Genomic DNA, 25,810 nt, shown 5'->3' with positions numbered 1-25,810 from the left:
CTGTGATCACTAAATATCGATGTGGGTAAACAAGTGTGAGGTCCATTACACCTCCTGACCTCCCAGTTACCCTTCTTTGCTGAACTGAGATCCAAATCAACCAATTGTACCATGGTACTTGAAGTGGTTTGACTCCAACACTTTATACTCAACTTCACGACGGATACTATAACATTTCACACTAAGCATGACTTACTTTTTATTCTAGAATGATTAGTCAATTGAAATTCCATTAGAGTGTTCACATTGTGCAATCCTTGAACCCCCCCCCCCCAAACCATACTCAAAGTCTAGTTGTTGCACTTGTACCATCACCTCCAAGATTATGGTGAGAAAGTGTGGCGGGTATTGCTGCATGATGGAACTAGATGGATCCTGTTGTGTAGATGGGTTGCTCCTTGTATTCTCATTGTTGTCTCCACCTATCTCTGCAGGCTCCTCATCCAAATCCTCTTCTCGCATTGTATTTTCAACCCAATCTAGTCCTCTATCCTGTGCACCATTAGAAATTATATGAGAAAAATCAGCCATTGCAACCGCAAACTTGCCAAACATATGATTATCTTCCATAACAGATGCATTCCCATCGTTGCGGTTTAAATCAACCGTAAAAGAGGGAGATGCCACCAATGCTGGCACTGATGCAACTACAAGCATCGAACTCGAAGCTTTCCCAAGCTAGTTGATCCCTTAGAATTGACGATAACATCCTCCAGCTTCGCATACCGCTAGGGATAACAATGATCTCCATGGGGGGGCAGGGATTTGCCCTTCCGCTGTCCCCCGTTCCCATTGTAGTAAAATGCACCCCATCCCCTCCCCATCTCCATCACGGGTTCTCATATTTTATTTTTTCCTGTGGGGGAGGCAGATACTCACATGTATCTATGGATATTAAGTTTTAAATTAAAAAAAAATACAACTACAATAAAATCTTATACAATTCAACTAAATATATCAAATCAAACACAATTCAAATACAAGTTTAACATAATAACATATACATAAGATTTCTAACATATAAATTAAAATAAAATGAATTAGAATTACTTACACAACTTATATATATAAGGATATTTAAGTAAATTTTTTTTCGTGGGAATTTTACAGGTCCTATGGGACAAGTACCTCAATCCTCACCCCCTCCCCCATTTTCATTTATTTGTGGGGAGTGGCAGATTTAGGGGGGCTAAGCTGGCCATGGTCCCTCCCCCAATTTTTTTTTTTAAATTAGTACTATTAGTTTATTATTATATAATTAATATATATATATATATATATATATATATATATATATATATATATATATATATATTAGTATATTAACACACTAAAAAAAATTTGCATATTAGTAACTTAATATGTATAAATTATAATGTATATTATAATATATTAGTAACAATTAACAAATAGGTTTAAAAAATAATAAAAACGTATAAATATATAAATAATTGAAAAGTTATTAAAAAATATAGATTTGGATTAATGTAAAAAAGTAACAACTATAAAAAAAATTTTATTTTGACTCTTTCTATGACAACAGTAACAATTGAATAGACTTTTTAAACAATAAAAATTATTAAAACAAGATAAAAAATAAAATTTTAGCAGATTATATGATCGTATATGTTAAAAAAGATAATGCTTCAAAATTTATTTCAGATGATAAAATGATAATTTTAGTTATATGAAATATTGCAGAACAAATTTAAAAATACCAAAATCCTAAAGTATGTAGTTGAATATTGATTTTTATATAATATAATTATTAATTTTGACTTATATACTATAAATTATATTTTATTGACTTTTTGTTATGTTATATTTTAATTTATTTTGTATTTAATATGGTCTCCGTCTTATAAAATTTCTAGATTTGCCATTGTTTGCGAGGGTGAGTCTCTGTCCCTGTTGGAATTTTGCAGGTTCCCCATTAGTCTCCTCATCGTGTGTGTGTGGATTTTTTTGCGATCCCTACATAGAACTTATGGGTTCACACTAGATGATACTATGGCAATCTAGATAGTAGATATTGTAGAATAATTTTTCCACCCGCTTAATTCTATACATCACAAACTTTTATAATATACTAGTTTGAACATCCACAAAAATATTTGATGAATGGATAAAAACACTCAAAAATTTCTTGTGATAAACTTCATACCCTATCTTTGCTTTTCTAAATCTTCTCTCTGTAGTGTATAAAAATTTAAAAATTATCTTCCCAAAACATTGTATTTGACAACTCTACATCACAATCACGTTCAACTAATATTTATAAATCAATTATCAACTATAAACCACTACACTCTCTCAAGAATTATCAAATCCATGTAAATTGCTATTGTATTTCGCATTGGCCAATTATAATGTACAGATATCCTCATACAAATATTCCCATTCGATGAAGGTCATGTAGACATCTGGCAATTTACTATTTGGTAGACAGCAACTTGTCAGAGCCTGTCGCAACATGTGTTATCCAACCGAGTCGCATCCAAACTGATATGAGCAACTGCAACCCTATAAGGGTTCATTGTTGGGCTTCGTTTCATATATAGTCCAATGACTATATTTTGAAGACACCAAAAAAAAACTTCTTTTTTTATTTTATAGGACAGCAAAAATAAAAAGAACTAATGTAATCCTGAACTAATTACTTTAAAAAAATTATATTTGTGGAAATATTCACATTACTTTTTACATATTAAAAAAATTATTTAAACACCAACTTTTATTCTCTCTTATTTTGATTAAATTAAATTATGAATCTCATTAATTTTTTTCACATTACATTTGTCACCTCTAAAATATATTCAAAAGATACAAAAAAAAAAAAACCAATTTTATGCAGATTTTTTATTAGTTTTAATTTAGATGACATTATATGATATTTGCCTCTCAAAATATTTTTTCAAAATTTTTGCTAGAAATTAATAGTTACATAGAACATAAGTTTAAGATTAGCAAATAAGAACAAATCTTGATATAATTATTTACGTACCTTTATTTATTAAACTTATTTATTTGATTTAATTATTTACGTACCTTTATTTATTAAACTTATTTAAATCTTCATTTTCCAATATAATTAAATAACTTTATCCTAAAAAGGATTTTATAGTCATTTGAAATAAACTATAATATTATTAGTTTTTTGTAATTAAATTCAAATTTTTTAATTTCTAGTACAAGTAAACAAAATTAATTTTAAAAAAATATTTTAGACTTTTTAAAATTACTTCCAATCATTTAACATTTTAAATAAGAATTTTTATTTTCTTTTATTATTGTTACTACTACTACTAGCAGTTTATATATTATTATTATTATTATTATTATTATTATTATTATTATTATTATTATTATTATTATTATTATTATTATTATATATTTTCATTGATAATTAATACTAATCATATACTTTCAATTGGTCACATTTATATATAATGGTAGATGTTTGCCTAGTGATTGAGTATTTTCTATATCGTGATTTTAAACGTACATATTTTCTTCCATTTGTTTTTTGTTTTGAGTCAAATTTCTTGGGTACATGATGCAAATTTTTTCCTTTGAACCTTATACTTACTTGGCTTATAATACACACTTAATTCACAAAGATTAAGATTCAAATACCCTCCAATGAAGCCGAAAATACCAAGATCCTATTAACAAAACCCAACTCTGCCAATTTCTATTATTCCTTGTAAGAGCAGGTTAAGCCACAACTAAGCTATAATTCCACTCCCCTCATTCCTCAAACTCTGCACTCAGCTATAACACGTGTCAAACAGAAAATAATCTCTGTAAATCTGTATCAATTAACATCTGTACCATAGAGTGATCCTTTTGCATTTTATGTATTTGTGTTTCCCTTCGGAAATCGCTACCGCTTGTAGCATTTTCTGTTGCTTTTTCGTTTCAACATAAATCACGACATGCCTGAGCGGTTTATTTGTAGATTCTTGAAACCCTACACTATGTAACGATTTATATAGATTTAATACAGAATCTAAATGTAGTTAATCTCCTTTATTTATTTATTTATCCTAATAATAACGATGATGATATTGATATCTATTGTTGGCACCTGGCAGTGCGTAAGTTTCGCATGCTGTTTGTATTAGCTGCACAAGAGTGAATGCTATTTTAACCATTACATCGTTGTCAGAGTAGATAAAGAAAAGGAAAACAAAATCGAGCATGATTTGTTAAAGTGCATCATGGCTAGGAAAGATTGAACAACACTTTTAGTTACATATACCCATCATTGTCATCACATCGATTCAATCATTCATTACATTCACAACGCTGAAACAAATAGATGCCAACCTACTATTGGGTATTACCGTAAATGTACCTTATAGAGCAAAGATTATTATATTTTCCTTCTAACAACTAGTACTATACACTCCTTTTATTTTCTTTACTCCTTTTACAGGCCTGTAATATGAATCTATTACAAGAGGTTCTCTAATCAGACAAAGGTAGAAATAAAGGGAAAAAGATGTTAGAATTTGTGGGGTGGGGGGGATGTATACAAAAAATTGAACCACACTGCTGCTTTTAGATGTCATGTAATAACTTCTCTATCTACGGTCTTCAACAGAGTGCAGCCCAAGCCTCTGTTTCATTGAGACATTGACCGAATATTCCTTCATGTTGTTTCGTTCCCATTGGTCATTGTCACCATTGATTGTAATTGACAAAACAAACTATTCATGTTAATTGTAACTTTATAATCGTATAGATTTCTTCAATAAACAAAGAGGAATAATTTATAAGCATAATAAATTTAATATTATAAACGAAAAAAAAAAAGAGCCAAGCACATTAGTATTAGTTCTCTCTCCTACGTGTTTCAGTATCAATCAAGTGACAAGGTCTGTGATAATATTTGATTATTCCTTCGCTAATAATGTAAGGTATGTTTGAACAGCCCAAAGAAAAAAAGAAATGTGTTGCTAAATGCTCAATTCGGAAAATAAAAAAAATAAACAGAAAAAATGGAAGGGCTATGTCACTTCGGAATCCTAATGCATAGTGTATATGTATACTGCTTTCACAAGATTGAAAGGTCTAATGTTATGGAATTGTGCTATTGATAATAATAATTTGACTTAATATATTTGAATGGGTGCGGGTGTTATTAGAACTTCATTTGATGGCAAATGAATTGTGGAGTTAACATAATATCTCATGTCAAATAACTACAAATACGTTCGACTCAAACTACTACTACATAATTTTTGTTTGAACACAAGCAAGTGCTTGTAGTTTTGTAGATCATAACTACAGACTTTTACCTTAAACATGCAAATTTTAGGTGCTTGCAACCTTGCAAACTCTAGGTGCTTGCAAGTTGCAACGTTGCCTCCTATATTTTTATAGCTCCATCAAAGAAGACATAGCAAATGTAGTTACTTGGACAAAAACTAATACCACCAAACAAAATGAATGTGCTTTCTGGGAATCATCAGTCTATAAAGATTCAGAAACAGATTCTAAAACCAATGCCTATAGAAACTATAGTAAGTACATAACAGATATTGCTTTGGCGCATTACTTAAGCAGTAAGAACTAAGAACAACATCCAAATTGAACATGAGAAATTCTATAAAAAGGGGAAGAAAAAGAAAAGAGTTGAATGTAATGAGATTAAGGACTTCAAAAGATTTTCCACTATTTCATTAATAAATTACTAATACCTATGCATAATTGCATACACAATTACATTACAGAGGAAGGACAACAACGAGAGCTATTGTAACTCTGCTCCAAAATTCCAACTGATCCCAACACAAGGTAACCTGAACCCTATTTTGATCCTACTAAAAGTATAATAAGAAAGAAAAAAGGCAATGCATCCAAGTAGAAAGGGTCAGAATCACAGAGCAAAGTTTCCGGCAAAGCATCAAAAGCAGCAAGAACAATCAAATGGACAGAGCGGAGTACCTCCAGCATCTGCCTTATTGAGGCCCAACTCATCTTCAGTGTAGATTGTGAGTCCATCACTGGTTTTCTTTCTTGATCGGGAAGGTTTGTCTAGAAAGCCACCATCATCATTATCATCTTGCTCTTTGGTCTTCTTCTTCTTTTTCTTCATCTTCTTCTTATTGTTATTTGTTTTCTCATCATCAGATTTCTTTCTCTTTTTCCCAGCGAATATTTCATCAATTTCACTACCTGCCTTCTTCTGAGATGGCTTCTCCTCTTCTTCTTGCTCGTGCACAACATTATCATCCTCTTTCAGCTCCTGATTACAGGTCACTTTGCAACCGTTCTTCTTCTTCTTCGTCATTGGAGTGAAAACAGTGTTACAATATTTGTTAGAACCTAGTGACAAAACATGTATTTTGTTTAGGGTTTCATTAAACACCAAATGCAAATTCCATAATAAAGAAGAGACTCTGCATTTATACGACTAGATTCAAAATAAGGAAAAACAAATCCCGAATAAAAAAAAAAACGTCAAAAACAGTGAGCGGTAATGGAACAATTTCAAACAAACAGAGATACAAATTCAGAAGGTTAACAAACAAACAAAAATATAAAAAACACAAAGATTAATTTCAAATCAAAGTATCAAACAGAAAAAAAAAAAAAAAAAAACCTGCAGATGGAGGAGGAGTAGTCGGCTGCGTGGCAGAAGCTGTTGGCGACGAGGCAGGTCCAGTCAGTGGCGAGAAACAGAAAGCCGCGAGGGGCAGACGGCGGATCAGTGTTTTAGATCAGTGGCGACGAGGTAATCGAGGAGGCTGGCAGCGGCGACGACAGGGGAACTCGAGGAGGCCGAACGAACTGCTGAAGGCTGAAGGAAGCGGGAACCCGGGGGAGTTAGGGTTTTGCAATCTTTTTCTTTTGTCATCTTTTGGGCCTTAACATATGGGCCTTACAGAAAAGACTGCGCCGATGATCCATTGCATTGGGCTTCATTGAACTATTAATAGGCAAAGGAGCAGCATGTGTTAGTCTATTATTGGGCCGACCATTGAATCTTTTGAAGAAGAATGTGACCTGTGTTTTGTTCTTTGGTTTTCTTGTCCTGTTGTTTGTTTGTTTCTCATTAACCGAGACCAAAAATTTAAGAACATCCATGTATTCTTGTTTCTTGCTATCTACAGATAATAAATTAATAATTACTCCATAATTTCACGTTGTCCTGTAAGAACCTGTTTGTTTGTTTTAGAGTTGGAAGGTTCCCAAATACATTTTTTACTCCTCGCATATATAAACAAGAAAGTCAAGTTATTTGGCTAACCAAGTGTGGGAGGGCAAAATTTACCTCTTTTGGGTCATTTAGTAAAAGAACAATGAAAGTATTATATATTATTATTATTATTCTTACTAACAGGTCATTTTTTAATTCAAAAGTAATTTAAATTTATGTCATCCCAAAAAAGAAAAGGAAAAAGAGATCCAATGCAATGAAAATGCATGCTGTGCTAATGTGGGCCAAATCGAAAACACTTTAACGGCCTGGATGCAATGGAGGGTACAGCTAGATAGTTTCAAGGGACAACAAAGCAAAAACATGCAAAGGGCTGAACCGCATAAAGTAAAGTACCTACTCGACCTCATAAGCTCCTAACGTTATTCCTTACCCAGTTACCCTCTTTTTAATGTTGGTGTATTTCTGTTTTATATTTAGTTCTTCTTCAATTCATTATTATTAAGGGCCGGTATAGTTATCATTACAGGACCGTTTTTCAAATAAATGCTATATATTATATGGAATTAAAATTGAAACTCGAACATGAGTGTCGGGTTGGAAAATGGAAATCAATTTGAGATGAGAGTGGTGTGGGTGTGAACAACGGTATGTAGGTCCATCCTATTGGATAATAATTTGATGAGCAGAAATGATGTGTATGTAACTTGAGTTTGAATATATTTTATAAAGTGGTGATACAGATACAGATTTGTTATTTCATTTCATGACTTTATAAAATAATCGGAATATTTGTTTTAAGAAATAAGTTAGAAGAAAAAGCATGATGAGAAGTGGGTAAGCGGCAATGGCGCCGTTGATTTATGAGATAAGAACATTGCATTAGAAAGAGAAATATAGAACGTGGGGTGTGCTGCGAAGACGAAGAGGTCCCACGTTTGTGAATGTGGGTCCCATATCATGTTCCAAGCTGGCACGTTCTCCTCTACATAAACCCTCGTTCTCTAACCCCTTTCCACCAAATTACTCACCATCTTAAACGTCTTCATTGATGATGGCCGAGGAAGCTCCAAAGAACCAAGAGGCGGTGGTGGTTACACATGTTCCGCCGCCTGAGGCCGAGGAGGAGAAGAAGCAGCCCGTGACTTTGGGCACTCACCTCTCCAAGCTTCCGGAATCAGGAACCTTCAAGGAAGAAAGCACCAAGCTTTCTGATCTCCCTGAGACCCACAACAAGGCGCTACAAGAACTCAAGAGCCTCGTTCAGGAAGCTCTTAATAACCACCAATTCTCTGTCCCTAACCAACCCAAGCAACAACACAAGCCTGAAGAAGCTGTAACTGCTGAGAAAGAAAGTGAAACGAAAGAGGAAGAAAAAGTTTCTGAACCTGCCACGAAAACAGACAACGAGGACGAGGTGGGAGAAGAAGTGAAAGAAACCGCAGTGGTTGAGGTTGAAGAAAAGGTGGTGGCTGCTCCATCCATTGATGATGATGGTGCAAAAACTGTTGAGGCTATTGAAGAGACCGTTGTTGCTGTCTCTGTTTCAACAACAGAGAGTCCACATCGACCGGCACAGAAAGTTTGCCAAGAAGCCAAGGAGGACGTGCCATTGCCACCGGAAGAGGTATCCATTTGGGGGATACCGCTGCTTGCAGACGAAAGAAGCGACGTCATCCTCTTGAAGTTCCTGCGCGCCAGAGACTTCAAAGTGAAAGACGCTTTCGCCATGATGAAGAATACAATCCGGTGGAGGAAAGAGTTCGGAATCAATGAGCTAATGGAGGAGAATTTAGGTTGTGATGAACTGGAGAAGGTGGTGTTCATGCATGGATTCGACAAAGAAGGACACCCTGTTTGTTACAACATATTCGGCGAGTTCGAGAACAAGGAGCTGTATAAGAAGACATTCTCTGATGAGGAGAAGAGGCAGAGGTTCCTGAGATGGAGGATTCAGTTCTTGGAGAAGAGTATTAGGAAACTGGACTTCAACCCTGGCGCCATTTCCACCATTGTTCAGGTCAATGATCTCAAGAACTCGCCTGGTCTTGCCAAGTGGGAGCTTAGACAAGCTACCAAAGAAGCCCTTCAGCTACTTCAGGACAATTACCCTGAATTTGTGGCCAAACAGGTTCATCTTTTTCGTTATTCTCAAATTGCATGCAAATCACAAGTCATATAAACGATCCTCTTTGCCTTTGGTTCAGGTGTTCATCAATGTGCCATGGTGGTACCTTGCTGTGAATAGAATGATAAGCCCTTTCCTTACCCAGAGAACCAAGAGCAAGTTTGTGTTTGCAGGGCCTTCAAAATCAGCAGACACCCTTTTGAGGTTAAGGCCAAAAGATTCAAACTTTGCTTATTCCTTGTCTTTTCCGTTTAGTTTTCTGTTTGGATTCTGCTTAGCTTTTAAAGTGCCCTCTTTGTACTTTTTTTGGTTATTTCAGATACATAAGTGCAGAGCAACTTCCGGTGAAGTATGGTGGACTAAGCAAAGAGGGGGAGTTCGGAAACTCCGATGCTGTTACGGAAATCACAGTGAAGCCAGCAACGAAACATACGGTGGAATTTCCTGTTACTGAGGTGAGTTTTTTTCCTTCGTAATTTTCGGGATTCGTTTGGTTTCGAGAATCCAAAGAACCAAACATTGGAACGTGGAATATTGCATTGGATTCCTCTGTCTTCAACCGTTGAACACTATCTACTTCATTGTTGGAAAACGTTTTTTCAAACATTTTATAATTCCGTATATTAATGTCAGAGTATGTATACGGAAGAGCCGTATATAATATTGGAGTAATACTTAGACCTAGAAACAAACAACATATGCATATTCCAATGGGCAAAATAAATAAATAAAACAAGCATAGAAAAGAAAAGGTCTAACTCTAACTTCCTTTGTGGTAGAGCTAGGAGGCAGGATTAATTGTTGAATTTTAATTTGCTTTATTTCTTAATATCGCTAAGAGCCAAAATATTCCCTTTGTCCAAGTTATGTTGTATTTTTTCACCGTTTAGTTAACCTATGAAACATGCGTGTGGACCACTTTGTGCTTGATTAGCCCGATTGTATATTTTGTACAAACAATAATATGAATTTGTCAGATACTTATGTTGCATATCCGGCGTTTGACAAGGATTTATGAAATGAAACATGAAAAAAATACTTACTGAAAAATAAAGAGGCGTTATGTTCAAGAGTAAGAAAATAAGTCTCTGCAAGAAAAAAGGGTTTGCAACACAAGCTACTATAATATGATCTCTTTCTACCTAATGATGATAGTGATGTTGACATTGATGCTGATCCATTTATGGGGGCTGCATACTTAAACCCTACACCTCTTTTTTATATATCTAAAAAAATATTAGACTATTAGAAGCCAGATACAGTGTAAAGGATAAATCACTTTACAAAAGAAAACCTCGTGCAGTGGTTAAATGAATCATTCACTGCATAGAACTGTTATGGTATTATTATAGTCTTATTTTTTTATCAATCCAAAGTTTAATTTTGTTTTGGGAACATGCAGAAATGTTTGCTTTCTTGGGAGCTGAGAGTTATAGGCTGGGAAGTAAGCTATGGTGCTGAATTTGTTCCAAGCTCGGAAGGTAGCTACACAGTGATTATTCAGAAGGCTAGAAAGGTTTCTTCATCAGAAGAACCAGTGCTTTGCAACAGTTTCAAGATTGGTGAGGCTGGAAAAGTTGTCCTCACCATTGATAATCCAACCTCTAAGAAGAAGAAGCTCCTCTATCGCTTGAAGACCAAGACTTCCCCTTCTGATTGAAGAACAGCAGTGCCTGAATTGAATGCATGCTCTTTTTGTTATTTTTCCTTATATATATTTTGTTTTTGTTATTATTATGTGTTCAATCAATTATATATAAAAATACATATATATCTTCTATATATAATGCCCTTTCTGTGGTTTTTCTGTTTCATTATTACTATTTATTATTATTATTATTTGTAGCTGTTTGTCATTATTGAAGATAAGTATCAAGGTGCATAATTGGTCTTGGAGTTATATAAGAGTGTGTCCTTTAATTTCTTATTCATATTAGGGATGGAATATGGCTCTATTTGTAATGTATACGTATGTGATGTTATCCAAATCATGTAAATATATATAGGTGGGGCCTATATCTATTTGTATGTCGCTGGGATTGTAATCAAGCATGAAATGTGCTTGAGAGGAGTCATGATCGATGTTCCCACTTGCAAACAGGGATGAAAAAGTTGATGTGAACATCTATCTATTATTACTATCATGGCCCAATACCCCTTCTAAAATGTCACATTATATTGCAGTTTGGAGTTTGGACTCTACACCAGTTACCCTAAACCTTATAATACTAAGTTACTAACAGTCTGTACCCATTAGCTTGACAACCACATATTGTCGTAATATAATCTGTTTAATTAAATAATCATTATGGTTATGCATACTGTGGCTATCATGTACATGCTGTCTGTATACTCCTTTCTTTTCATAGTCTTTAAGGCTTATCTAAGCTCTAATAACCCTAGAATCTTTGAGTTCCATGTATATACCTAATACCTGTTGTCTTAGCACAATGTGTTCTACTAAATTGATGAATGCGAGGGTATTATTCAAGGGACCCTAAAATATTCAATCTTAGTGTCCCAGCAGTACATTGCTCACTTTAACAACCTCCTCCCCCTCTTTCTCTCTTTTTTTTATTTATTTATTTTTTTTTTGGCACCGAATTTCATCATAAAACCCACTGATTAGTACACTAAGTCTATAACATATCTAGCTTCCTTTTTGTTTTTTAATCAGATTTGAATAGAAATGCTTTTATATCTATATACGTACCTGTGTGTAACCTTTTGATACTTTTAAGGCATGAAGTGCTGGACGAGGGGCACCACCATCATTCAGACCAACGAGGCAACAAAGTTACATAAGTGTTTTTTGTTTCCTTTTGCTAGGTAAAGAAAGGCATAGAACAATTGGTACTTTTTCATCATTCATCAACCCTGTAAATAACTAATAACCTCGGTTATATTAATGAATAATGACTATACACATTACATTAGATGAACTTGCTTTAAACCTTATGTTAAATAATATATCAGATCTTCTGGAATAAACGAAGCAATCATTTTTCTTGAGATGACAACTACTTCTGTTATTCATATATGTGCAAGTGTCGAATTTATTTATTTATTTATTTTTTAGTTCTTTTGGTCAAGTTGAACAAAAATACTATTTCAATCTAAATTTTATGCTTAAGGACTTCTGGAATGATGATAAACCGGTACAGTGTATAAAACTGTTAAAGTTGCGAATGCAAGGAGAGTATAAGAAATTAATCTCATTCAGTGACAAACCCTAAACCCTTCTGCCATTTCACTAATTGCCTTTGCCACTGCCAATATAAACTCTTCTTTTTTTTTTCTTTTTTTTTTTTCCGATGATCAATATAAACTCTTCTATGCTCCTAAAACTAAAACAATTAAAAATACCACTTTTTTTTATAGAAAAAATACAACTTTTATTTGGTCATGAAAAATACATTTATATAAGGACAAAACTCTGGGCCGTCTATAGTAATGGGCCAGAAATAAAAACCTTGTAATTTAAAAGACTTAGTTGCGGTTACTGACAGGGAAAAAAAAAGAGTTAGTTGGGCGAAGATAAATAAAATAAAACTGGGCTTCCGATACCACACGAAAGTATAGAACTTGCCCTTAGGTTTGGGTAGGAAATATTTAACTCCAGGGTCTACAACAACTTTGGTCTTTGTAGAAGGGGCTCAGTCATATTCATATGTTTCAAAGCCCCAAATTCGTAGTAGTTGCTACTGCTAGTGAGATCCCTTTTCCATTTCCATATCATAAAAATTAGGAAATTTATCTATTTGTTTTGGTTTTGTTAATGAATAAATGTTGTAATAATATTTGTTAAAGATTGTTTTCAAGAGAGATCCAAAATTTCCAATACATTTTTGGGAGAGTCACAAGAGCACTCAGTCTCTGTGCACCATTGCAGTTGCACGTGAAACAGATAGCATGCATGTATTGCATTTGCATGCGGTCCAGTGAAGACAAGTGTAGTGTGGTCGCCAATTCATGACAAATGCACAATGATCCAACACACAGGTTTCAGTTTCATCACCGCTGCTTCTGGCGCGCTTTTCAATAAAATTTATATCCCTGGCCCTGGTTGTTGGTGCCGTGCGTGCCACAGCTACGCGTTTAATTACCATCTAATACTACTACATAAATTAAAATTAACAAATTAATTTGCAATGAATATCATGATGCGTACGTACGTGTCCTATAGCCACCACAGGACAAATTAATTGAGAACCCATTGTTGCTACATCTGGACAATCCCGTGATCCACCAGCAACACTAATTCCTTTTAATTTTCCAAACCCCTATAAATAGAGGAGCACTCCAGCTCTTGAAATCAATAAACTAGCAGCAGCTGAATCAGGGGATGGAGAGGGCACGATTTGGGCTTATCCTTTGTTTGGTTCTTCTCATTGCTTCTCGTAATATGTCTCTACCTCTAGTTTTCATATATAATTTCATTTCATATGCATGTATTAATTAAGTATATTTTGGTGATTGGGTGTTAAATGCAGAGGAGATGGTGGTGCAAAGCGAGGGAAGAAAGTGTGATTCACAGAGCCATCATTTTAAAGGGAAATGCTTTAGCGACACAAACTGCGCATCCGTTTGCCATGGTGAGGGCTTCACAGGTGGCGAATGCCGTGGCTTCCGTCAGCGCTGCTTTTGCACTAGAAATTGTTGATCCAAAAACACACTCCTGTCCACTTCTGTTTTCTACTTTGCTACTTTCTCCGTTCCTCTGCAAATAAATTCTACCATGACTGTGGTCACTATGTGTTAGACTCTCAGATAATGTAATAACAAGTGGCAATAGTTTTGAAAATTAATCTCTTTTAATTAACAGAATCTAGTAAATTGGTTGAAATTTTACTTGAAGCGGTAAGAAATTTTATTTTATATGATTTAAATTTGGTTAAATTATCTAATAATTTTTAATTATTATCTTTACATATAAAAATGGTGAAATGGTTAAATATTATTTTGCTTGGTTTTTGGTTCGATTTCTGCACGATGTGTCTACTAAACTTGTATCAAGATCCAAGATATAACCTTTTTAGGAGATTCAAGATATAACTTATCTTAGGAGAGTTCGATCTTAGGACTTATCAAGCATAGGCGTCGAAAATAGACTTTGCACGAAATAAAAAGAGAATGTAAAACTTGTATTATTGAATAGACACAATATTACGAAAAGAATTTCTCAAAGTATTTGAATAAAATAAAATCAAACATCAACTTGAAATGAACTTGAAACTAAAATCAAATGCTTGAATGCTGGAAAAATAAATGATCCAACAAAGAACAAACCTTAAAAAATTGAAAGTGAAACTTGAAATAAAATGAAATAAGAAAAACAAAGAACGCACTCGCATATAGATATATATATATATATATTACACACACACACACACTCCATTTTCTTCTTTTACATAAGCGTGACTAGGAATTTTTTCAGAGTTTGTAGGAATTTTCGCTTCCTTTATTTATTGCCAATTCTTTTTAGTTTAATGTCTATTTCTTCATTGTTAGGTAGCTTCATCCACGTTTTCGTTGAACTTGATCTTCAAAGTTAAGTAATTCAGCTCACGTTCAGAGCAGTTATTTTAATAGAATTATGTTAATCTTTTAAGCATGTTTTAAATGGGATTTTTTACCTTTACTTTTCGACTGCCTTTGTTCCACTTACTTTTTTAAGAATCCGTTAAGTGTTTCTTTCATGGATTTCGACGTCATAATGGTTTTGAATCAGTTAAGTGTTTCTTTCATAGATTTCGACTATTACTCTCATCATCAAAATACCTTTTACAATCAACTCCTTTGCCCCTTAACGTTAAGTTTCGATTTACATTTATTCAGGGGCTCATTTAGGAAGTCTCAGCATTCTCTTTCGACTCTTGTCAATATACTAAGTCAAGATATAAACTTCCATCTTTGATATGAAATCAAGAAGCATTGCTACTTCGACTCTTTCAACTTTCGATATTTACACTCAGCTTAGCATGTTTATGTTGAAATGTCTTCTTGAGTTCTTTCCCTTATTCAAGAGCCACTCTTCATTCTTGAATTTGAGCTATATATATGTCGAACACCATTATTTAGTCGAAGTTTATTTTGCACCAACAGATACCAAAAGTCTAATACCATATTTTTAAGGTAGATATTTCCATGACATCTTTACATAAAAATAAAACTCTAAATTATTGGATTATTTGACATATTTGATTGAATATGTTTGATTGAATGATCTAACAATTTACAATGTCATTTTCATGTGAAGATATCTTTATAAAAATGTCTTTTTTTTTTTTAAAACAAACTGTTGTGCCAAATGGCACAAATGGTCGACGTCGAAAAGAATTCAACAATTAAAGTCGAAGATCAGATATGCATGAAATACTATAGTTAAAGAAAATAAGAATAAGTTAAGATTGATGGTCAAAGTTATCTTATGCTTGGTGTCTATGCTTGGTGTCTAATGCAAGTTTGCTTGAGGTTCAAGACTACTTAAGGTCCAATACTACTTGAAGTTTAAGATTACTTGAAGTTCGAGTTTACTTGAGGTCCAAGATTACTTGAAGTGCAAGTTTATTTGAAGTGTAAGGTTATATCAATTAGTTTATGATTTTTTTTTCTCTATAAATAAGATTAGTTTCAATAAGTTAGGAGAGCTTCCATTCATTCACACACTCGCTCACTATTCACTCTAAAAATTTATAGTCACATGACACATGGAAATATGAGTCACGAGTCCATGTAAGTATTGAGAGACTCCAAGTTCTCTTTCACTCATTTCAATTATGTTATTTCCTTTCTATTATTTAAATTATGTTATTTTCATTCAAACTTTTGTCAATTTTTGCATATTTTAATACAAGCCTTACAATTTTCAATTCTTTATTGTTTGCATTTGTTCATTCTTACTTGCTTTTTATAATTATTGTTCTTTTTTACACTTCTATTGGATACGATCTCTAAATTCTAAGCGCAACCCGCAAGAGGAGTCGTATTTGCTCTCCGAATTGAGATCTTGATACAGGATTGGTTGACACCTCATGTCAAAGTCGAAAAAAGTAAAATCTAGGCAAAACAAATCGGCACACTCGGTGGGACGTTGGGTAAGATTCATTGCCTAAAGTGGTTGTTGTGTATGCGTTTGTGAAGTGATAAATTTATACCTTATAGTGGTCTAAATGCATCTATTTTTATGTCATCTTAGTCGTCCTCTCCAATAAAAGGGTCAGACCACAACTCTGAAGAAATAGTACTATATCCACAACTACAAATCACTGAAGTCTATGACTTTTGCTAGAAGTCCGACTAGGCATATGAACAACATAAATGTGACTTCAGTGGCTTCTCCTAGTGTAGTCAAAGGAAATCCGACTACTTAGCATATGTATGGGTTACCTCGATATTTTCCATTTTTGGCTAATCTACCTATTCCGGGATATATACAAATGTTCAGTCAAACCCAATTGTTGGAATAAATCCACAAGATTTTGTATAAGGATACAACCCATACTTATATCAATATATGATGGTCAATCCTTTATATTTAGGACCGATGATATCGAGACTCATTGTAACACCTTACCACACAGAACTTTATGCTTAAGTCATAAATCAAAGGTGGTGAGGCATTACGACACCTAAAAATAAAAATACGTACATATATTGGAAAGATAATTTAACTAGGAGCTTGTGAAAGAAGGATAAGTAAAACAGGAATTGTGTCGCACTCAAAAGCGTTAAAGATATAAAGCATTGGCTACAGAAACAAAAGACACACGCACGCACGCACGCACGCACACACACACACACACATAATCCTCTTTCTCCAAAAATCAACCTCTAAGAAGGATATACATATACATATACAAAAGTGGAGAAATAAATAGCACTAAGCACAAAATATAAAATATAAAGGAGTTTTTGCTGTTCATGAGAAACCAGCACGCTCAGTGAAGTGCGTCATGTTCTGTATCTAAAAAACAAAAAATTCACAAAACGGGTGAGAATCCAACAGTTTCAAGCAGGGTAATAGTTCCAAATAGACAATGTAAAACTATACGAACCCACTAGGTAATCCTAAACTCCAACAAATAAGATCCAAGCCTAAGTTCACACTAATCCAAAACAGAGTAATTAAGCTAAGTCCTCCGCTACATTAGTAATTCATAATCTCAGTCCTTCACAACATCTCTCGGCCTTTCTCTTTTCAATATCACAGTCCACCAGCATATGATTCAGTAAATATTTAGCAGTAGCAAACACAAGTAATAGGGTGCAAATACAATCAAGAGCAATTACAACATATATAGCAATTAGCAGTTAAACAGAATTATTCACTTAGGCAAACCAAACACAAGATGCATGCTCAAGAAATTACACATGGATGCACATCATGCATGCCTGTCCTACTGGCTATGAGCTCACGTGTCGGTTAAACTGGCAGAACCCGACACATCCAGCAGTTAACTCGGACATCATATATCTTCTGCGCATCCCTATGAGGCATATAATTGGGGGATTAGTGTCCTACCACCTTTTCCTGGAGGCAGACATTAGGGTGCATAAATCGGGAGATGAGTATCATACCATTTTTTCCAAGTGAGACTGCCATACAGATTGGGGGATTAGTGCCCTAGCACCTTGCAGATAGAGAAAACCATGAACAAGCGGGATTAATCACCATTCTTGCTCTGATATAACGTAGCTCAGTGTGCTAGCAGGATTCACCACCGTCCTTGCCACGTCCTTGCCAAGAGTACAGTAAACATCGGTTTAGTATGCAAGCAGGTTATACCATTGACCTTGCCAGAAAAGTAATTTAGATCACAATCAGTTATCATTACTCCTGTCTTTAATTAATTCAGTATTCAGTAGCTTCATTAACCATATGCTTCCTTTAATTATCATTAACTTAGGTTCTCAAATCCGCAATCTCACTCAAACATATCACTTTAATCCATTCAATATACTCACACTTATTCTAGAGCATAAAAACTAGTTATCAAACCTTAATTGGGGTTACATGGGTTAAAAAGCTGGTTTGATAGGATAAAACAGTTAAAATCAGTATTTTCTAAAAAATAGGACAGTCGTGCATACGCATACCTCGTGTGTACGCATAAATCCTAAATCATGCGTACACATGCATGGTGCGAATGCGCAAAATCCACCACGTTATAATTCTGTTTAAATTTCATGCGTACGCATGGGACGTACGTACGCAGACCTCAGTTTTCTCCAATTTTTGCAAAATTCAGTTTTTAAACCAAAATCTTCAAACATTCATAACTCTTTCGTTTAAAATAATTTTTCGTCCGTTTTTTGAACATCATAAACCAAACAAACCCAATTTTTTTTATTTAAAATAAGTTCCACAAAAATTAAAGGTTTGAGAGCTGAGTTATGATTCGTCAAATTTGGTTAAAAGTCAATTTTTTTACTAAATTCTCACAATTGCCAATTTTCACTAGTCCTTAATCCAACTTAGTTTAAATCTACTCTAACACCATTTCTAAACACTTCAAATATTTATTTATCAATCTCTAACCATTTCAAGCCTAATCAACCCAATTATAACTCATTTAACACATTCCATCATATATCCTTTCACAATAATAACACATAACACTCCTATATCCAAAATCCACAACCAAACTAAAATCAATCATTATTTCAACAAATTGCAACATAGCAACACCACCACTTACCTTAAGTTACCAAGTAGGGGATTCCTCACCCTATCACGGCCTCCGACACAAATTCCACATCAATTACCATTTAGGCAATTATACTAAAATCTCATATTGAAACTCATTTACATATAAACATTTATATCATTCAACAACAAATACAACTCATAGATCACAACCAATTAATCATAGCAACCACCATTTCCATTCAATCCTATCCTAGGGACAATTAACCTAGGTTTTTCATGCAACTTTATATAATGCCTACTCGAAACCAAAATCCATACCTCTTAGACGGCGGTTCCAAATCCTTTAATCCTCCCTCACCAAATGGAATGGATCCAAGCTTGATCAATTCTCTTCCAATCAAAAGCTCCACAATCAATCCAAGCTTCCACCAATTAATGAGGCATCAACCCGCAACAATCAACTCAACAATTAAGCTATTCACAACAAAATTTATAATTTCCTCAACCTAGGATTCATAAAATTGGAAAAATCCAAAGAAAAAAAGCTTCCTTACCTTAACTCACTCGAATTTGGGATGGAACCCACTTGAAATCCATACTAGAGTACTCCTAAAGAATGAAAATCACAAGATTTCAACACCATTTATCCCAAAAATGCAAAATAATAAAGAATTCAAAAATGGAGCAGAGATTTTGGATGTACTCACTACAATAGTTGGATAGAATTGAAGAGGATGAGGAGAGCGACTCGTGGCCATAAACAGCTCGTCAATCGGAGCTACGGTTTGGAAGTTATGTAGATTAAAAGATTGGAATAAATAGTAAACTTCGGGCATTTCACTCTCTTCTTTTCTTCTATCCGTGGGTCTCCCTCTCTCAATGGGCCCGTTTTGATTTTTAGTTTCGTTTGGCTCAATCTTGGGTCAAAACCTTTAAGATAAGTGTTTTAATTCGTATCCTAAATATTTTTATCTCTCCCAATTATAAATTTAAGTGTGTAACCTTATTCACTCATAATTAGTTTATTATTTATTAATTAACTGAGTTTTACACTCATGATATCACAACTACCTTAACAAGGTATTTTGTCAATGTCGACGCAATCATATGTAGGGCCAACCTCAACTCAGGTTGATTTGCCGATTCAATCATCAACACAAATGGAGGTGCCTTGTTCGACCACCCGTTATACCTTCAACATCTACTGAAATGCATAAAGGCCCATTGTTCTCAAGAAGGTCGAGAAAATTACCAATGTTAGGGACAATGCTGCCTAACACTGTAGATTCCTTAGTATGTTTTAGACAGCAAATAGTAGAAAGTCATCATGGTTTGGTTAACACATTGACTCAGCAAATGACAACTGTCTTAAACCTTTTGATAGAAAATAATAATGCTAAGTTTGAACAAGTAACAAGCAGAAGAATGAATTGATTGGAGCAATCTAGGGTAACTATAAGGCACCAAATACACTAGGAGGTAATCAACCTCACTTGAAAGGTCGTCAATCACCCGTAATAATTAATAAGGGGCAAAACCCTGATGATGTAGTGAATAGTGCTCGACAAAATCAATTTGCCCAACGTGACATTGCATAGGCTAATGAGAAGAATATTACAAGCTGTCGAGTATATGCTAAATAGGGTAGGTTTCAATGTAAAGTTGAGTCACCAACTGTTCATACCCTGGACCGAGCTATAGGGTTCGTGATAAACCACTATTTTATGGGTTATCTTGTGTTTAATTGAGTGGTTTCATCAAGTCTTTACCCACTTATTCATATGATTTGCATGATTTTATAATCCCTTCCTGGTATTGTTTTATGGTTGAAAACTTGCTTCGTAGAGATCTTTAATTAGTATATTTTAATTCTCCTTTATACAATTCGATGCCGTGATTCGTGTGTTAAGTGTTTCAGGCTTTATAGGGCAAGAATGGCTTAGAAAATGGAGAGGAAGCTTACAAAAAATGGAAGGAACACAAGAAACTAAGGAGATGACCAACGAGCACTGACGCGCACGCATGGCTCACGCGAGCGCGCGGAATGGAGAAAATTGCAGCGACGCGTGCGCGTGCCTGACGCGTACGCGTGGAATGGAGTTCTGCAAGATGACGCGCACGCATGGACGACGCGTACGCGTGACAAGGAAATTCGCCAAATGACGCGCACGCGTGACTGACGCGTACGCGTGACTTGCGCGATCTGCAAAATTAACAGAAAACGCTGGGGGCAATTTCGGGCCGCATTTTGACCCAGTTTTCGGCCCAGAAACACAGAATAAAGCCAGTGAACAAGCAGAGACTCAACACACAGAGACATACACATTCACATATTCTCATTAGGATAGTTTTTAGATTTTTAGATTTGAATCTAGAGAGAAACTACTCTTCCTCTAAGTTCTCTTTACATTCATAGTTTATTAGTTTTATGCTTTTGCTTTTGGATGTTGAAGAGTCATCACCTCCGTTGAAGATACTATTCTAGTTTGTTTCCTTACTTTCTGTTTTATTTATTCCATATTCTTAATTCTTGTTTAAAGTGGTAATTGGATTATTTTCATGGATTGTTAGTGAAAAGGATTACTTTTATCTTTAATTAAATTTTCAAGATTTATTTTATTCAATTCATCATGTCTTCTTCTTATATTTTTCTGAGTATTATATTCATGTCAATAGAGTAGATTCCCTACTTGACATGGGGGTTGATTAAAAGGAGACACTTGAGTTGGAAGGCTTAAATGATGGTTAAATTGAAAGTTGTTGGCTAGTTCTGTATTTACTAACGCTAGACCTTCCCAAGGGAGAGGACTAGGATTTGCGAATAAGAGTTGGCTCAATCACTTGACTTTCCTTTATTTAGTAAGGGTTAACTAAGTGAAAACAACAACCTTTTTGATACTACACTTAAGAGATCCAACAAGGATAGAACTTCCGATTAATCATTCCCCCAGTCAAGACTTTTTATTTAGAATATTATAAATCTCTTTTAACTCTCATTGCACTAAATTACGATTGTTTATTTTCTGTCATTCAACTCTCAAAATTCTCGAAAGACTCCTGATTAATAAATTAGCACCCTTTCTAGCAACTCGTTGGGAGACGACCTAGGATTCATACTCCCAGTATTTTTATTCTAAACTTTTTTTTTGTGACAACCTTTCTAAATTGACGAGGCGGATTTTTGCTGGTTAAGAGCTATACTCGCAACGCTGTTCTATTATATTATAATCTCTTAATTGATCGAACTTCCGCCCCTCGTTAGTCTGGGTTGCACGAAGACAAGGGACCAGCCTCTTTAAAAGGCTAGCCCATTACAATGAACTCTTCTCAAAGAGCTCGGAAGATCACCACAGAGCCCCAAGGAGGCCCAGAATGAAAGGACCACCGACCACTAGAAGGCGGTTAGCCAAAGATAACGATCTCACCCACGAAAGATAAGATAAGATAACAAACTTATCTCAAAGGAAGATCATCAAACACTACTATAAATACACTGGTGCACCCAGGTATAACTCATACTCCAATTCTACAAAAAAACCTGCCTAAAGCCCGTACTGACTTAAGCATCGGAGTCTCTTGCAGGTACCACCACCCATCGGTGATCAAGGACTGAGCAGCTCCTCCGCTGCGACAAGTTGGACACAGCAGCTATTAGCGGACTAGAAGGTCTGGCCCGAGATCAACCACTCCATTTCAGGTAACCCCCAGAACATTGGCGCCGTTGCCGGGAAACTTAGAAGTCATCCCAACATCATGGCAAACAACCCTTCTAACAACGACCATACCTCTGGCTTAGAAGACGGTACACCAACAAAAAACACAGATGCCACACCTCCGTCCCCAAAAGAAGCGAATCCCTCCAAAAAAGACAAAAACCAGCACAAAATGCAAAAATCCTAGATGCCATCCGTGAGCAACAAGACCGCCTCAAACAGCTCGAACAAGAGGCAGAACGGCAACGAGAAGCCGAGCGGGATCTGCGAAGAGAAATAAGATGGTGCAAGGAGCTGGAAGAAAAACTCCAAAAACTCGAAGCCGACCTCAAAGCCAAAACTACACAATCCGACCACGACACTAGCCCTCACAAGGAGCAAGACCCATTCACAAGAGAAATTATGAAAGCCAAAGTTCCAAAAGACTTCAAAGCTCCTGATATGAGCCCATACGATGGGACATCTGACCCGAGCTATCATCTCAACAACTTTAGGAGCCGGATGTACCTCACGGATGTCTCGGACACAACTCGCTGCAAAGCCTTCCCGACTACTCTCACCAAAACAGCTATAAAGTGGTTCGACAATCTACCACCAAGATCGATCACAAGCTTCGACGACCTTGCCAAAAAATTTCTAGCCATGTTCTCCATACAAAAGGATAAAGCTAAACACGCTCCAAGCCTGCTAGGGATCAAGCAGGGAGATCGGGAAAGCCTCCGAAGCTACATGGAAAGGTTCAATAAAGTATGCCACGACATACAGAAACTTACCACAGAAGAGGCCATCATGAGACTTATCAACGGTCTACGTGAGGGGCCCTTCAGCCACTCCATATCTAAAAAACACCCCACATCCCTGAACAAAGTACAGGAACGAGCTGAGAAATACATTAACATAGAGAAAAATTCCCGACTAAGGGAAACCTCCAAAGCTGGGTTCTCCTACCTACCTCGCGACAAAGATAAAGAGTCAAGAAAAAAGGAGGACCAGCCCACAGAGAAGCCCAGAAAATACCACAACTACACCCCTCTTCGGGTATCTTTAGTGGATGTCTACCGGGAAATATGCAACATGGAAAAGATCCCATCACCTCGCCCAATTAAACATAAAAGGGGAGGAAGTCGGGTCGAGTACTGCGAATACCATAGGATCTATGGACACCCCACTAACGAGTGCTACGACTTGAAGAATGTCATAGAAAAACTGGCCTGGAAGGAAGACTAGATCGATTCCTAGCCAACAGGACAGACAAGCCAAAAAAGAGAAGAAGGGATAAAGAGGGCGGACGGGCTGAACGTCCCCCTCACACCCCGGAAAGGCACGTTCATATGATCAACGGAGGATTCGCAGGAGGAGGGATTTCCAAATCATCCCGTAAAAGACACCTTAAGGAAATATACCATGTAGGAGAAGGGGATAGGTCGCTCGACCTCCCCACTATCTCTTTCACCAAAGAAGACACCGCGGGCATCATCCCCGAGCGCGATGACCCTGTGGTCATTATCATCATACTGGCCAATGCCAACCTCCACCGAACACTGGTTGACCAAGGAAGCTCCGCAGATATTCTATTCAAATCTGTCTTCGACAAACTTGGACTACAAGAAAAGGAGCTCAGAGCATATCCCAAAAGCCTATTCGGGCTAGGTGATGCCAAGGCATCATAGGCTAGTTTCACTAGCATTTTTCTGTTAGTTTTAGTTGTTTTATGCATTTTCTTGAGCTTAAAGTAACCAAAAATGGTTAAATGAAGAACAAAGCAATGAACCATCCAAACAATATGATTTTGATGCAAATTCCATGAGTTTTAGTTATATTACTTAAATGCTATGAATGGAAGATTTCTCATGAAATTTTGCAAGACTTTGATGCAATTGTTTGGATGATTTCAGGGAAGAAGAGGCTAAGCAAGGAAGCAACAAAATCAATAAAGGAAGCTTGAATATCACATGTGGAGTTTAAGTTCCAGTTTAAGCCTAAACTGGAGCTTAAACGCCAAAATCATGAAGGATAAGAAATGCTGGGATTGAAGTTTAACCTCCAGTTTGACCTCAAACTGGAGGTTAAACGCCAGAATGAAAAGCCTCACTAAAGAAGCATGCCACGTTTAACCTCCAGTTTGACCTCAAACTGGAGGTTAAACGCCAGAATGAGTATGCCACCCAGGGAGGAGTTCCACGTTTAACCTCCAGTTTGACCTCAAACTGGAGGTTAAACGCCAGGAGTGGGAAGAGCACCAGGGAGCCATTTCCACGTTTAAGCTCCAGTTTGACCTCAAACTGGAGCTTAAACGTGTTCGACAGCTTTTCTCCTCCAGGGTTGCTCTCTCCATTTCCACGTTTAACCTCCAGTTTGACCTCAAACTGGAGGTTAAACGTGTTCGACACCTCCAGGGCTACCATTCTAAGCTTCCACGTTTAACCTCCAGTTTGACCTCAAACTGGAGGTTAAACGTGTTCGACCTCCAGTATGCCTCCACCCTTTTCCACGTTTAACCTCCAGTTTAACCTTAAACTGGAGGTTAAACGTGTTCGACCTCCAGGGCTGCCCTTCCTATCTCCACGTTTAAGCTTCAGTTTAACCTTAAACTGAAGCTTAAACGTGTTCGACTACATGACTCTCCAGGGCTACCTTCTTCCATTTCCACGTTTAAGCTTCAGTTTAACCTTAAACTGAAGCTTAAACGTGCTTCTACAAAAGGCCTCACTGGAAGTGTCTGGCGTTTAAGCTGCAGTTTAAGCTTAAACTACAACTTAAACGCCACTCTTGGAAAAGGTTTCTGGGCCAAAAATATTGTGATTTAAGTTAGTCTTTGAGCACAAATATTAACTTAAACTTACTTTGGTATGAAACCCAATTGAATATCATGGTTTATGGGATTGGGCCTGAAGGATTGATGAGTTTGAAATCTCAATTTATTGAGTCATGTGTCATTATTTGATTATCACTAAGTTGGCTCAATAAATGTTACAGGATTTGGATCAACAACCTCATCAAGATTATGGATCATAAACCCAAGGCAAAAGGAAAGCAAGGAGAGGCCTCAAAGCCCAAGAAGCACAACTGAAGCTCAATATAGAAAGTGTATAAATAGGATAGGAGTTAAGTTAGAGGACTTTTACTTTCACTTTTAGCTAGTTTTC

General features: G+C 35.9%; 3 protein-coding genes and 2 long non-coding RNA genes across 5 annotated transcripts; 4 read left to right on the top strand and 1 right to left on the bottom strand.

The window, feature by feature from the left end:
- Positions 1-5,666: 5,666 nt before the first annotated feature.
- LOC112732982 (uncharacterized) lies at positions 5,667-6,850 on the bottom strand. Its single transcript, XR_011869929.1, has 2 exons — positions 6,614-6,850; positions 5,667-6,336 (listed from the first exon to the last, which is right to left on the bottom strand). It is a non-coding gene; the product is annotated as an uncharacterized lncRNA (long non-coding RNA).
- A 690-nt stretch (positions 6,851-7,540) lies between these two features.
- On the top strand, positions 7,541-11,113 carry LOC112732981 (patellin-3). The gene is made up of 4 exons (XM_025781823.2): positions 7,541-9,302; positions 9,379-9,503; positions 9,619-9,754; positions 10,702-11,113. Exons 1-4 carry the CDS (start codon positions 8,223-8,225, stop codon positions 10,957-10,959), a joined length of 1,599 nt encoding a protein of 532 aa, XP_025637608.1. The 5' UTR covers positions 7,541-8,222; the 3' UTR covers positions 10,960-11,113.
- Positions 11,114-13,539: 2,426 nt separating this feature from the next.
- Positions 13,540-14,103, top strand: LOC112732980 (defensin Ec-AMP-D2). Its single transcript, XM_025781822.3, has 2 exons — positions 13,540-13,699; positions 13,793-14,103. The coding sequence occupies exons 1-2, from the start codon at positions 13,645-13,647 to the stop codon at positions 13,960-13,962; spliced, it is 225 nt and encodes a 74-aa protein (XP_025637607.1). The 5' UTR covers positions 13,540-13,644; the 3' UTR covers positions 13,963-14,103.
- Positions 14,104-15,948: 1,845 nt separating this feature from the next.
- On the top strand, positions 15,949-16,967 carry LOC140177993 (uncharacterized). Its single transcript, XR_011869928.1, has 2 exons — positions 15,949-16,396; positions 16,498-16,967. It is a non-coding gene; the product is annotated as an uncharacterized lncRNA (long non-coding RNA).
- Positions 16,968-22,704: 5,737 nt separating this feature from the next.
- On the top strand, positions 22,705-23,891 carry LOC112735311 (uncharacterized). The gene is made up of 2 exons (XM_025784859.1): positions 22,705-22,753; positions 22,852-23,891. The coding sequence occupies exons 1-2, from the start codon at positions 22,705-22,707 to the stop codon at positions 23,889-23,891; spliced, it is 1,089 nt and encodes a 362-aa protein (XP_025640644.1).
- Positions 23,892-25,810: the final 1,919 nt, after the last annotated feature.

Source organism: Arachis hypogaea, chromosome 13, assembly GCF_003086295.3.
Source record: "Arachis hypogaea cultivar Tifrunner chromosome 13, arahy.Tifrunner.gnm2.J5K5, whole genome shotgun sequence".
NCBI classification, from domain to species: Eukaryota; Viridiplantae; Streptophyta; class Magnoliopsida; order Fabales; family Fabaceae; genus Arachis; species Arachis hypogaea.
Note: the sequence above shows the minus strand (reverse complement) of the source record. Positions and strands in the feature narration are given on the sequence as shown.